A 14,571-nucleotide genomic window follows, 5' to 3' on the forward strand; every position below is an offset into this window, starting at 1 on the left:
TCGATGTTAGGATCAGGGAAGGATCAGATAAACGGCACGGTAACCATCATTACATCATCTGATTCTTCCTTCTCCATTAACATAAACAAAATGTATAAAATCGCGCCAAAAAAAATGATTCAAAACAAACACGAGTTTTAAAATATCCCCATAAAAGGATTTTTTTGGTAATAATATCGCTGTTTGTGTTTAGTCTGTTTAGTGGGATTCACAGATGTGTTTTAGGTTCAGCCTGTTCACTGAGAGAACTGCTTTATTCCGGTTAATTGGCACTATAAGCCCCCTGCGCCCCATCTGTCTGCCGGTTTCAGGCTCAGCACAGTTTGTCGCTCTGCTTTAACATCTGTCCACATGTCTGCCGAGTCCACATGGGAACACACAGAGCGTCCCTGTCCACTTTCCAAATTTCCAACTAGGCATTTAATCTCTGCTGGAAAGGATTTGGAGCTTTCTGACAAAGTATTAGAAGATAAAGCACCAGAAACCTCTGAACTCAGGTCAGCGGTGGAAGTAAAGACTCTGTGTTTATGCAGTGATATACCAGGAAAAATGGGATAATTAGATTATGGAGCTTTCATTTTATTTTATTTAATTTTTATCTTTGTTTGGTTTCGATTTTAAGCATTTTCCCCCAATGGACTCAATTCTCTTATGCAAGCGGTATGATATGTCATTTTTTTTTACATTTTGTGCAGTATTTGCTCAATCGTACAATATTTCTGCTCACATGATGTTTTTGACTTACAAATCCCTTATTTTGGGAAAAATCTATAAAATGATTTACCGTAACCAATATGCAGGGCTGGTCCAAGACTTTTTGGGGCCCCAATCAGATTTTCATTTGGGGCCCCCCATTACCAAATTGTCAACAACAGACGCTTTATTATCCCAAATCTATGTGTAACGTATCTTCAGCTTTGTTACATTAGGCTAGTGTTGTTATGGCTTTTTATTTTAACCTTAGAAGAGAAATAAACAAAAAAAAAAGGATTTTGAAATGCAGTGTGGTAGATGTTTTAATTATTTGAAAGCAGCATCAGATGATAAACATTAATTCACGGTAAACCAGTTAGCAAGTCTGATATCTTAGGTAAGCTTCATTTATAGTAAAATCTAATTTAAATTTAATATTCTAGGTTTGAGACATATTTTATGTTTCTGTTTAGTTTTGCTTTTCAATATGCAGGGCCGGTCCAACTCTTTTTGAGGTCCTAAGCAGATTTTAATTTGGGCCCACATCCATTACCAATATATCAACAACAGATGCTTTATCTATGTGTGTAGCATACTTACTATAATTAGCTTTGTTTGTAATTAGCTCACATCGTGACAGTTTTGTTATGGCTTTTGATTTTAACTTTACAGGAGCAGTAAACCAAAACAGATTTTCATTGGGGTCCTGACATTACCAACATGTCAACAACAGATGCTTTATCATTCCAAATGTATCTTTAGCGTTGTTTGTAGTTAGCTAGAATTATTACACTGTTGCTGTGGATTTTGATTTTAACTTTACAGACCAAGCAATTGGTCTCTAAATGTTGGTATTAAACTATATTTATACCTTGTACAGAGCCCAATGTTGTGGTTTAAGACAATAATAATTACACAATAAGGCGGTTTTTAATTAGTAATCCCTTTATTTCCAAAATAATCTATTTCATTAAACCAATCTGAAATAACTTACACTTTGCATACAAAACAAAATATTTTCTGCTGTTCAATTCAATACATTCATTAAATTGTCAATGTTAGTTTGCATAGAATCCTTAATGAGAAAAGTTGATATGGTTTTATTTTCAGTGCTGAAATAACTGGAGTGCTGAAGGTTCAGCTTCGGAGAAAGTCGCCACCTGTGCAGGATCATCGTAAGAGGTGCGATAAAAATCTTGTTGCATTCTCACTGGCCAGACATCATTCTGACAAACTCTACAAGAAAAGAGCAAAAAGAGGTTTAATTATTTTACATGTAAAGCTCCGCATGGATCACATTTACCCAAAGTGAAGTCATGCTTATGCACCTTCAAAATCTACTGTCCCGTCTCCGTTATCATCCGCCTCTTTCACTATGGCGTCGATCTCTCTGCGGTTCATGTGCTCTCCCATCAGCTTGTTCATGGCCGCCCGCAGCTCCTCCGTCGTGATCTCTCCGTCTCCGTCCATGTCGAACTAGCCGAGCGGAAAAGAGGAACAAAAGGGGAAAAAAAACTCAGAGAATTGTTCAGAATAACTCCTGGTAAATTCTACAGAGGAAGATTAGGGACACTGAAAAAAATTACTTTTAGAAAAAGTCAGTTCTGAGATTAAAGTCAAAGTTTTGGCAAAAAAAAAAAAAAAAAAAAAAAAAAAAATAATAATAATAATAATAATAATAATAATAATAATAATAATAATAATAATAATAATAATAATAATAATATCATTAATGTCAGAATTCCAAGAATAAAGTCAGAATTGTGAGATTAAGGTCAAATGTCTGACAAAAAAAAAAAAATCAAAATTTGGAGGAAAGAAAGTTTTAAGGTCAAAGTCGGAATTCCAAGAAACAGTCAAAATTCTGCAACTAAAGTCAGAATTCTGAGATTACAGTCAGAATTCTGAGATTATAGTTAGAATTCTGAGATTATAGTTAGAATTCTGAGATTACAGTCAAAATTCTGCAACTTAAGTCAGAATTCAGAGATTACAGTTAGAATTCTGAGATTATAGTTAGAATTCTGAGATTACAGTCAGAATTCTGAGATTCTGTGGGGGGTGCCAGGGAGTGGGGATGTCAGAATTTTGAGATTAAATCAGGATTCTCAGATTACACTAAGAACTGTCAGATTAGATTCAGAATTCTGAGATTAGAGCCAGAATTCTGAGCTTCTGGGGCGGAAATATGTCAGAATTTTGATATTAAAGTCAGAATTATTTCTGGGGTTGTTTTTCCAGTGTCCCTAATCCTCCTGGGTAAATCTCTGCCGGTTTCACCTCTTTGAAAGCGTCTTTGAGCTCCTTCACGCCAATCATCCCGGCCGTCTCTGCCAGGAGCTTCGGAGCCATCAGTTCTACAAAGTCCTCAAAGTCGACACTGCCACCAACTGCAGAGGAAACGGGTTCTGTTTTTCAGCAAATACTTCTTCAGTCTTATGCGTTTCATTACACACTCCTTAGCTTCACGCTGAGATTTAGAGGGAACTCCAGTGTTGCCAGATTGGGCTGCTTTTGAACACAATGGGCTGGAATGAAAGGCTGTGGGCGGGCCGTTAAAGACTGGGCTGATTCTTACCATATCTGACAGGTTTTCAGAAAGTTTTCAGTGGAAAATCTTTTGAAAATAACTTTCATTGTGTAGCAGAAAACACAGAAAAATTTATAAAAGACTGTTATTGCACTGCAATTATTAATTAATTCATTTTTGAAATGTCTAGAATCTTTTAAATGTGACATCATCAATGATTAGTCATTGGTTAATCAAGTGTCACTATGTAGAAGTACTGTAAAACAGAATTCCCAGAGCAACTTCATATTGCTTTAAAATACACAAATCTTATCAAGTTCAAAGAGTCGAGTCCATTACAGTCCCAAATGGATCTGGTTCTAATCAGAATATAATAGAGGATAACGAAAAACCAAAAACATTGCAAGTCTATAAATGCATTCAGGGTCTAATATATAAGAGTTGGGTAGTAACCAATTACATTTACTTGAGTAACTTTTTTGAAAATGGAGTATTTTTACTATGCTGTAGACTTGAGTAATTTTATTATGACGTATATTTACTCTTACTTGAGTAAAGATTCTGGATTCTTTATCTTCATTGAATTAAAAACTGAAAATAAATTTAACCAAACATTCACCAGACGCAGACACACACCTGCAGTTTTTGTTTAAGTTTCATAAGTTTGTTATCGAAAGAAACTAATTTAAAAAAAAAAAAAAAAAAAGCCAAATTTTGTTATCTTTTGTTACTTATAAGAATTATTGTCATTTTGGTTCTTAAAATACCAGAATTTCCATTGAACTTTAGAATTTGCTCCATCTGATGATGTAATTTTTAAATATTAAATGATTGATAATTTGATTGGTTACTCGGTACTTGACTGGACTTTTTACCAAATACTTTTGTACTCGAGTAATTTCTATGTTTTACTTTTACTTCAGTAAAAATTTGTTGTTGAAGTAGTACTACTCTTACTTGAGTACAATTTTTGGTAATATATATAAAAACTCCGCTCTGGTTGCTAGGTAATGGTGCTGGGCTCAGCTGGGGTTGCTAGGTAACGGGGCATGGAATGTGACTCAACAATCCATATTGTATTTATGCAGTAGAGAGAGGAGGATTAGGGCCAATGAAAAAAGAGAAAGTTCTGAATTTAATCTAAGAATTCTGATATAAAAATCATAATTATTTCTTTCTCAGTGGCTCTAATCCTCTTCGACACATTAGATGTTGAGATTTCAGCTGGGTTTTTTTTCTGGAGTTGGGCAGGTCTTGCGTTGTGTTTGGGCTGTAAACTGTCAGATCTGGCAACCCTGTGGGACTCACGGTTCATGTTGATGTTCTGGCTGAGTTCAATCAGCTCCATCTCGGTGGGCATGTAGCCCATCGTCCTCATCAGGTTCCCCAGGTCTTTGCAGCTGATCAGCCCATCTTTGTCTTTGTCGAACTCGTTGAACGCGTCTCGCAGCTCTGCAGAAATTAATACACAAAAAGATGTAAATATGAGAACTGGAACAAGATTCTGCCGGGATACTACAATTTGATTGATTGATTTTTTTCTTATTTATGCAGTCAGGCATCAAATAATTTGTTTTCCATACATAAAAATCTGACTTGACTGTAAAGGAACAAGCAGAAGATTTATATTTGTACATCAAATTAAACTAAATTACCCCTTAATAAATGCAACATATAAAAACCCCACAACATATCGCTTCCTATATTTAAATCTAAACAGGATTGTCGCTACACATGTGCTGTAATTCCTGTGAATGAAGGGGAAATTTTGCAGAGACTCTGATGTGTGACATCTCTCTGTAGAGATCTTACAGATGACCTGTTACACTTCACAGACCGATGGCCTAAACAAAACATTTTCATTACATTTTTGCACGAGATTATTCTTATGTGATGAGATTTCATTTTGCCCAATTCTGCCTGTTTTGAGCTGTTTGTATTTTATAAAAACTAGAAATATGCAGAGGTGGACAGAGCAGCCAATAATTGTGTTCAAGTAAAATTAGCTCTATTTTAACATATTTTTTTATTTAAGCAAAAGTAAAATGTAGCCACCCAAGAAATAAAGTAAGTAAAAGTAAAAATGTATTTGGTAAAAAAAAAAAAAAAAAAAAAAAGCAACTTAAGATTTTAAAAATTACATCAATGTAAGTTTATGTGAACATTTTTGGTGATTTTATGATGAAAATGAAAATAATTTACATAAATAACATAATTACAAAAAAACAAAATGAAAAATCTAAATTTTTCAATCTAAAATTTAAAACACTTTTGCAAAAACTGCAGGTGTGCGTCTAGTGAATTTTTGGTTAAAACAAATTAGTTTTTTTTTTGTGAAGTTACTCACTGTTGGTAGAGAATCCAGAAATGCTATTCAAGTAAGAGTAGTGATACTTCGTAGTAAAAGTTACTCAAGTAATAGTGAGAAGTACAACATTGTAAAAATACTTGAAAAAGTTACTGAGTAAAGAAACTGAGTAAATGTATCTAGTTACTATTCAACTCTGGAGATTGGCTGTAAAATTCAGATTTCTGCATTTCTACAAAAAAAATAAACGAAAGAAAAACATGAGGAGCATAAAGTGATGAACTTACCATCAATTTCATCCTCAGCCAGCTCTCTTGACTGCACAAAAACAGAAACAAAGTCTAAAACTGGATTGAATATAAAGAAACTTCAGCTAAGAAAAACTAAATATGCAAATTGATTTAGGAAACCCTGAAAATTTGCTGCTCAGAATGAAAAAATAAATCAATGCAGGAACCAGATTAAAATTAATGGATGTTCTGATGTTGTGGATTTACACATAGATTATGGCCTGAGTCGTCACTGGCATGCGGTTGCAGAAAGCAGATGCAGATTTTCTGTCTGTTTAATCCGTCCAGACTGCAGCTGATGTTTGCAAACAATAACCGCCGTCAGAAATAAATATTCCTCTATACTTACGATGTTTTTCCCTCCTCGCAGGAAAATGCACGCTGCACCAAAGCTCATTTCTGTGGAATAAAAAGAAAAATGTTAAAACTGATTGAAATACATCATGATACATTTTAAATCAATATTAAGGAATAATTTAGTGAAAAAAAGTTCTTATTACTCCTTAAAAAGTTACTTCTAAGTTAGATTTGTCTTATTTCAGCTGTTCTAAGACATTTTCACTTTAAGCCAGACTAAAAATAGTTGGTAAGATTGTGTGTTTTTGGAGTAGAAAGTGTCTCACCTTCTGGTGATTTCTGCTCGTCAGTTAAATGCGTCACACATGAAGCCTCGGCCTCGGTTGACACCTGCAGAGTGGCGGGAGCCTTCTTCTGCTTCCCGCTCTTCCTCCGGGACTGTGAGCCGTCCCTCTTCAGCCAAGACAGCTTTGCCTCTCAGCGTGCAGCGACCCGACCTGGTGTGGCCCGCCTGCTGCTGCTGCTGCTGATGATGATGATGATGCTCGGGAGTCTGTGTGAGCCGGAGTCTGTGTGAGCCGGAGTCTGTGTGAGCCGTGGATGTTTGAATGTGAGGCGGAGTGGGAGGAGTCAGTCAGTGGTGCGTCTGGAGGTCGGCAGCAGCAAACATGATGCCCTGCTTTCTCAGTTTATTAGCATCACTGCAGTCTGAGATGTGAGAAAATATGCAAAAACACAAAACATCACCAAGTATTTTGTGTCTACTTTCTAGTACAAATATCTTAGTACACTTGAAATAAAAGAAAACTAACTTACAAGCAGCTTTTTATCAAGATATAGGAGCTTGTTTTAAGTTAATAATAATATCAATAGAAAATGTTTGTTTTAGGTCACACTATCAGATGAAACTAACATTTAAATTACTTTGCTTCATTAGTAATGTTAGTAAGATCATCACACTGCAAAAACACAAAATCTTACCAAGTATTTTTGGTTTATTTTCTACTGCAAATATCTTAGTGCAATTTAAATAAGACAAAACTAACTTACAAGTGACTTTTCAGTAAGATAAGATTGTTTTAAGTAAATAATTCCTTAATATTGATGAAAACATTCTAGTTTCACTGGCGCCGTTACCTAGCAACACCTGCCAACCCCACCTGTTACCTAGCAACCCAGTTCTAGTTCCATTGGCAGATTATTTAATTTGTAACAAAACATTTTCCCCATAATCTGCCAGTGGAACTAGTACTTTATTTATTTACTTTCACCAATATTAAGTAACTATTTACTTAAGACTAGATCCTATATCTTGAAAAAATATTTCTGAGTTAGCTTTGTCTTATTTCAAGTGAACTAAGATATTTTCCCTAGAAACTAGACAAAAATACTTGGTAAGATTCATCCTAAATTTGCAAAGTATATCAGAATTACACTGCAAAAACACAAAATCTTACCAAGGATTTTTGTCTAACATCTAGGGCAAATATTTTAGTACACTAGAAACAATACAAATCTAACCTAAAAGTAACTTTTTAACAAGATACAGGAGCAAGCTCCTGTAGTTTGAAGTAAATAATTATCTGATATCTATTTTAAAAAGGACTAGTTCCCCTGGTAGATTATTTCACTTATAACATGGAAAAAATGCCACGTTATAACTATTTTTTAATTTAAAAAAAAAGTATTTCTACTACACTGTATTGTTAGTATTACTTGAGTAATTTTATTATGAAGTATCGCTACTCTTACTTGAGTAAAATTTCTGGATTCTCTCCTCAAAAACTTGCTATAACCAAAAATTATATTGAGTAGTTATTACCTAATTCTGAACATATGTGAACTAAGATACTTTTTTATTTTCTTCTTGGCAGATATTTTTTGATTTTTATTTAATTAATTCCTTTTTTATAATATCCCTTGTTTTAATTAACCAAAAATGCTCCAACAGACTACAACAGCTGTAAATCCATCATCAAACTAAACTACATAATTACCACAAACACGTTGTTTAACTTTGGTATTATGTTGTTTAGACTTTTTACGCATTTGACTAAAATAAGCAACAACTAAAGGAGCTTAAATGTCTAAAGCCTCAGACTTTTTATGCTCCGGCTGATATGTGTCACTATAAATCAACAAAAGCTTATGAGGCTCTTCCTCCTTTCACAGACAATAATATAAACCAGATCTTGGATGTATTAAAGGGTCACAGGCCCTGACATCTTTTTTATTTTTTATCCAATTGCGCTGTAATCTGCTGCAGTTTTATAAGGTTGACTGTTTTTATTCCCGACTCATAACCCTGCAGGGTCAAAGGTCACGTTGTGGAGTGGAGACGTTCACACCCACCTGTCTGAGGTGAATCGGACTCCAAGTCGTCTTCACATGTCTGTCTGTTCCTTCTTCTGTTATGTAAATCTGTCTGAAATCTGTTTGCATAAGAAGCTTAATGCGCTCCACCATGCGAACGGGGACTAATAACGGTTTATTATCTTTTTTTATTTTTTTTATTTTGTGCAGTGGGCCAGTTGAGGAGGTTATGCAAGGCGTAATCTGCAGCTGTGAAAGGATGTCTGTGGAAAAAAGGGCTGGAGGTATGTGGGTGAGGAAGCGTCTGGGTGGTAAACGGTTTAGCATGAGCAGAGTTGGGAGTAACTAGTTACACAGCGTCTTCACAGGTCTGTCCAACAAATCAATCAAACAGCTGCAGCTGATCCAGAATGCTGCTGCTGGCGTTCTCACTAAAACCAGGAAGATAGAGCACATAACACCAGTTTTAAAGTCCCTCCACTGGCTCCCTGTCGCTCAAAGAATAGACTTTAAAATAATGTTGTTAGTTTATAAATCACTGAATGGTTTAGCACCACAATACATTAAAGATTTGCTACTGTTGTATCAACCTTCCAGAACTCTCAGGTTCTGGTCCTGGTTCTGCTCTGCATCCCCAGAACCAGAACCAAACGAGGAGAAGCAGCATTTAGCATCTATGCACCACAAATCTGGAACAAACTTCCAGAAAACTGTAAAACAGCTGAAACACTGACTTCCTTTAAATCTCAACTAAAAACCCACCTGTTTAGAGTTGTATTTGAAACGTAATCAATTACAAATTTATTGACGGAATCTGACTTGATGTTCTGTTTTGATTGTTGATTCTATGTTGCATTGTGTTTTTGTGTTTGATTTGGTGTAAAGCACTTTGAAATGCCTTGCTGCTGAAATGTGCTATACAAATAAAATTTTATTGATTGATTTGATTTACTCAGATACTTTAGTAACTTTTTTGAAAAAGGAGTATTTTTACTACCCTGTACAAATTTCTGGATTTTCTACCCACTGAATGAAAAGCAAATATATTTTAACCAAAAATTGACCAGACACAGACACATACCTGCAGTTTTTGTTAACATTTTATAAATTTGTTGTTTTTTTTTGGAAGACACTGATTACAAAAAAAGTCCACTTTCTTTGTCTAATTATGTGTTTTTTAAATATTAAATGATTGATAATTTGATCAGTTACTCAGTACTTGAGTAGACCTTTTATTCAAGTAATCTTTTACTCAAGTAAACCTGAATAAAAAACTACTTTTTACTTTTACCTGAGTAACCGGATGAGCCCCCAATTGTTGTACTTTGTTCATTTTCCCCTCTGTGCACCACCCTGGCCCGTTTACCAGTTTCAGAACCCGATCAGAACCTCTCAGTGTAATTACCTTGAGAAACAATGAGATTTGGTTAGGTATAAAACAGGCTGTGAATGCTGAACAATGACCAAATGTTACAAGCAATGCAAGTCATACAAATGGAGCAGATACAGAGCGACATTCACCGTCCAGCGCTGTTTTTTTTAAGCCAAGTCAACTTGTCAAATGTAAGAGTGTATGACTTGCAACATTTGATTGTTTTCGACATTAAAGCTTGATGTTTACTTAATTAAGTCTCATTATTTTTCAAGGTAAGGACGCTAGGGTTTCAGTCAGGTTCCAAAACAGAGCTACTGTGAGTTTAAAAAAAAATTATAATCTAAAAAATTTTGGAATCTGCTTGGATTTTTTGGTGGAGGTAATCTGGGACTCGCTTGTTTTGTGTGCATATTCTGCATATCCTGTCTGCTGAAAAAGAAAAACATGCAGATTACACCTTGTGGATTACATAAACAAGCTCTAATCCAGAGAAGTCATGTGTTATTGCGCTGAGATAATTTCCCATCAAATCAGTCTGACAGATGGGAAAACTCAGACAACGCGACAGGAATTACCTTTAAATCCCCCTAACTAGTCACAAAGGTAATCCAAAGAGTCATTTACAGGAAATTAATAAATTGTGACGTTTCTCATTATGCAACAGCATCATGGTATAGAGTCTTTATTTCTTCTGGGTATCGGTTATGTAATAATCTGTTCATCCAAAATAGATGTTTTGGAAACATCAGGAGCAGCGTAGATACATTTTATTGTAATATATTATTTAAATGAATGGTGTGCCATTCAGGCCATTTATTCACAGAACCAGAACCAAACATGGAGTAGCAGAATTCAGCTTCTATCCACCACAAATCTGGAACAAAATTCCAGAAAACTGCAAAACAGCTGAAACACTCAGTTCCTTTAATTCAAGGCTAAAAACCCAGAGATGCTTTTAAACCATAATAAATATAACTTTGACCAACGTTTTTGGTTAAAGTTACCAAAAACTTAATCAAGACACATACATCATGTGTATTGATGATTTGTGGTTCTTCTCAAAATGAAATATCTGTTATTCTGTTGTTTATGCGTTTCATATGTTTGTATGTTTCTTACGTATTTCTGTTTCAATGTCAAGCACTTTTGCTCTCCTAGTGGTTTTTGAAATGTGCTAAAGAAATTAAGTTGATTGATTTTTTTTTTAAATGTTTTACAATGTTAAGAACTTTAAACTCGCTGAAATGTGCAATGCAAAAAACTTGAACATACTTGGAAAAAAAATCCAGTAATGTAGTCTCTAAGGGAGACTTACACCACTACACATGCAAATAACTTGTTCCGGGAACAACTGACAGATAACATATATTTAATGTTCTAGTTCTTGGGTGCCACACCCCCTTCTGATGCAGCCCTGGGCAACCACCCATATAAAACACTGTATGCGTGTTTTCATTTAAAATGGTTAGTTTAAAATAATTTCTGTGCATTAAATTTAAATTAAATATACTATTGAATAATTATAAGCTTATTATTTAATTAGAATCAATTATACAATAATTATTATTTAAAAAAAAAAACATATTCAGAGGTAGGTAGAGTACCCAATAATTGTAGTCAGGAAATCGCTTTGGAGAAATTAAGACATCTGGACAGAGCAAAGACCTATAAATTTAAGGAAATATGAGACGCCTTCATGCAATTGTTGAAAAGTAACCATGCTGAAATGACTGAGTGGAGTGGAACAAAATAAAAGAAACACCTAATATTATTAATATTAATATAACTTATATTTATTAACAAGACAGTGATACATTATTTAGGCATGATAGCTGGTTGATTGAAACTTTATTTTACTTGTCTTTATATTCATATGCTTATTTAGCTATGTGTACTTTTTACCCCTTTATTTTTAATGTATTTTTTATTGTTAGTTATACAAATTTTTTTTAGCTAAATCTTATTTTATTTTATACTCTTATTGTTGATTGTGAATGGGAATGTTCAGCGTATATATGTTTTCTATGTTTCATACATGCAAAACTCAATACAAACATTGTTAAAAATTACTAGTTACTACTCAACTCTGTAAATTAATAATAAACTAATAATTAGTTTGTAATATAATTTACACTTATGCTTTTATTAACTATGTTTTGTACAAAATATAACATGCTAGATTTAAAAATAATGATTAGAGTGAATGAATTCAATTAATTTAATATTTTTTATACTTTTTCGCTGAATTACCTCATATTTCCCTGGTGTTTTGATGATTTCGCCTTGGCCACATGGGGATACTGTTATTGGACACTCGCCTGCTTCTCAACCCGAGAAGAAGAGCACTTCCGGTTTCCTCTCGGCTCCCGCCCCGCTCCGCCATCATGAAGTCCTGAACAAAAAAAACGGATGAGAGCCGAGCAAAAATGGGGATAAAACGGAGCGGAGAGGCAGCTCACCGACAGCGTTAGCTAAAATGTCACTGCGAATCGGAGTAGGGAGCGGAGTGGCGGGTTTTAATGAGCCGGTCTCCCCCTGAACGACGTCCTCTATCAGCTCCGGCCGTTGACGTTATTCGGTTAGCCGCTGTGCTAACAGCAGCCCCGGAGCCTTGGCCCTGATTTTCCTCCCCATTTTCTCCGGCAGGGCAGCTGCGCTCGTGGGTTAGCTGGCAGGAGGCAGTCAGCTGGCTCCACTCATGTCAAGTAGCAGAAAGCTGCTGGGAGCACCGGGATGGCCCGGGGTTTAGCTACAACCGCGACGGGCAGACGGAATGTGGGCTGTTCGTGTTGAATAGACACCAGAGCCGAGGAGGAGAAGGGAGGACAGGGGAGGGAGAAACCAAGATTTTCCTGCCAGGCCAGTCAGCTAGCTCCAGGGCTAGCTACAGTGGATCCCAACAGCCACGGTAAGATTTGATAAAAATTATTTAAATTGCTGTAAAACAAAACAGTCGTTGCCTTTCTGGATCATTATCTGTTGGATGTTAAGAACGGACACTGCTTAGGATATTTACTGTTTAACCAATATTTTACATGCTTTTTTGTTACCATATTTAGCGTGTCACGATAACAAATTTTGCTAGACGATTTCTAATGTCTTAGAAATTATTGCTATAAACGATAATATTACTGTTTTGAGAGCATTTTCAAAGAATATTGCAATTTGCAATAATATATTCTAAAATATTAATAAACTTTAAATTCTAATGAACATTTAACACTGGAACTGAAAGACATTTAAATATCCAAAATACATAAACAAAACAACAGAAAAAATGAATGAATTATAAAGTCTTTGTAAACAAAATTATCTTTCAAAAAAGGGCTAGTTGAGTCCGAAACACCAAACTGAATACTTCTGTCATCCAGTTTTTGGTAGAAAGAAAGAATACGATAAATCATGCAAATAGAAATGAATGAGTTTGTTTTAATTTATCATGCAATTATTTGATTTACTCCTTGACACAGGCCTACTGGTATGCAAGCTTGTCACAAGAACAAATTATTGTGCTTTACGGTAATATTGTAATTTTGAGGCCATTTTCAATTAACATAATCATAATAGTAATTATTAATGTAAGTATATCCAGCTAAAGGTAAATAAAATATATTTCTAATTTAACTGGAACATATTGTAATACCCAAAATAAACAAGCAAAGCAACTGATACAACAATAATTTAAATTGGAGTTTTGAATTTATTCTGGGAAAACCTGACTGGGTTTCTAATGATATTAGCATCTCTTTAATGATTATTATCCACATGAAAATTAATGTGCTCCATTTTAATTTATCACTCATTTAATTTCTTTCTATCTTATTGTGCTAGGCTTGCTGGTATGCATCTTGCTTTTATTAAACCCACCCATGTTTTACATGCAGTTAGAAATATAAGAAATAAGCCTTTACAGTAATCACATCAGTGCAACATAACTCGTCTCTTTTTGTGTTGCCTGCCACCAGGCTCTTAAAAAATAGATCAAGACAGCCCGGCTTTTGTTGCAGTATTTAAACAGCTTCTCATTTTTAAAGGGAACCAAGCAGTTCCTCTTTGACGGCAACAGAACAACCACAGAATAGCATCAGATGTGGCTTCGTTTTGAAGTTTGCATTCAAAGCCCCTGGGCTTTAGAGCTATTGTCCTGTTGGAATAAAGCAGAAATGGACTCACAGAATCAATAATTATTGTAATTATACTCCACCTTTGGCATGCTAACGCAATAATCAGCCAGTCTGATGGAATCTCACTTCAGTAGATGCTCACGCCTGTTATGGACAACAGTGTCCAAGATGCTAAAACTACACGAAGAACAGATGAGAAAGAGAGGATTGCATGATTTTCCAATAGGATTATGCAATTGCAATTAGAGCTGCATAATGTTAGGATATATATTTATCAAATGCTGAGACCATTATATCATTTGGAATAAATTCAGAGTTGGGAAGTAAAATTTCAGAATTTTCTACCCACTGAATGACAAAAAAACATGTTTTAACCAAAAAATCACCAGACACAGACACACATCTGCAGTTTCTGTTAAAGTTTCATAAATTTTTTCATTGAAAGAAATTGATTTGGAAAAAGGTTCTTTTGCCTGATTTTGTTGCTTTTTGTTAGTCATATGAATTATCGTCATTTCTGTCCCGAGGATACGAAAATCTTTATATTTTTGTCTGATTATGTTATTTTAAATATTAAATGATTGATAATTTGATCAGTTACTCAGTACCAGAGAAGACTTTTTACCAAATATTTTTTTCCT

General features: G+C 34.8%; 2 protein-coding genes across 6 annotated transcripts in view; one reads left to right on the top strand and one right to left on the bottom strand.

Annotated features, from left to right (window-relative positions):
• Positions 1 to 1,644: 1,644 nt before the first annotated feature.
• On the bottom strand, positions 1,645 to 10,077 carry cabp5a (calcium binding protein 5a). Of its 2 annotated transcripts, none has more exons than XM_044102054.1 (8): positions 9,723 to 10,077; positions 6,445 to 6,826; positions 6,171 to 6,220; positions 5,819 to 5,849; positions 4,532 to 4,675; positions 2,974 to 3,083; positions 2,022 to 2,169; positions 1,645 to 1,929 (listed from the first exon to the last, which is right to left on the bottom strand). In XM_044102054.1, exons 3-8 carry the CDS (start codon positions 6,216 to 6,218, stop codon positions 1,901 to 1,903), a joined length of 510 nt encoding a protein of 169 aa, XP_043957989.1. In that variant the 5' UTR covers positions 6,219 to 6,220; positions 6,445 to 6,826; positions 9,723 to 10,077; the 3' UTR covers positions 1,645 to 1,900. The 2 variants fall into 2 exon arrangements, with proteins under 2 accessions (XP_043957989.1, XP_043957990.1); XM_044102055.1 differs by lacking the exon at positions 9,723 to 10,077 and adding an exon at positions 7,169 to 7,202.
• Positions 10,078 to 12,107: 2,030 nt separating this feature from the next.
• taok2b (TAO kinase 2b) overlaps positions 12,108 to 14,571 on the top strand; it is a 33,166-nt gene continuing 30,702 nt past the window's right edge. For 3 of the 4 annotated variants that reach the window (XM_044103220.1, XM_044103218.1, XM_044103219.1), the window contains exon 1: positions 12,108 to 12,714. The gene's annotated coding sequence lies outside the window, so the exon portion shown is untranslated. The remainder of the gene's footprint in view (positions 12,715 to 14,571) is intronic. The other variant, XM_044103217.1, reaches the window with a different exon arrangement.

Source organism: Gambusia affinis, linkage group LG20 (genome assembly GCF_019740435.1).
Source record: "Gambusia affinis linkage group LG20, SWU_Gaff_1.0, whole genome shotgun sequence".
Taxonomy (NCBI): domain Eukaryota; kingdom Metazoa; phylum Chordata; class Actinopteri; order Cyprinodontiformes; family Poeciliidae; genus Gambusia; species Gambusia affinis.

What these genes read in the sequence shown, in the direction of transcription:
- cabp5a (XM_044102054.1), bottom strand. Translation starts at nt 6,218, where the DNA reads ATGAGCTTTGGTGCAGCGTGCATTTTCCTGCGAGGAGGGAAAAACATC. An exon ending in TCAAAGACGCTTTCAAAGAG is followed by an intron (nt 2,170 to 2,973) that starts GTGAAACCGGCA and finishes CCGCTCGGCTAG; the next exon opens with TTCGACATGGACGGAGACGG. An exon ending in CGGGACAGTAGATTTTGAAG is followed by an intron (nt 1,930 to 2,021) that starts GTGCATAAGCAT and finishes CTTTTCTTGTAG; the next exon opens with AGTTTGTCAGAATGATGTCT.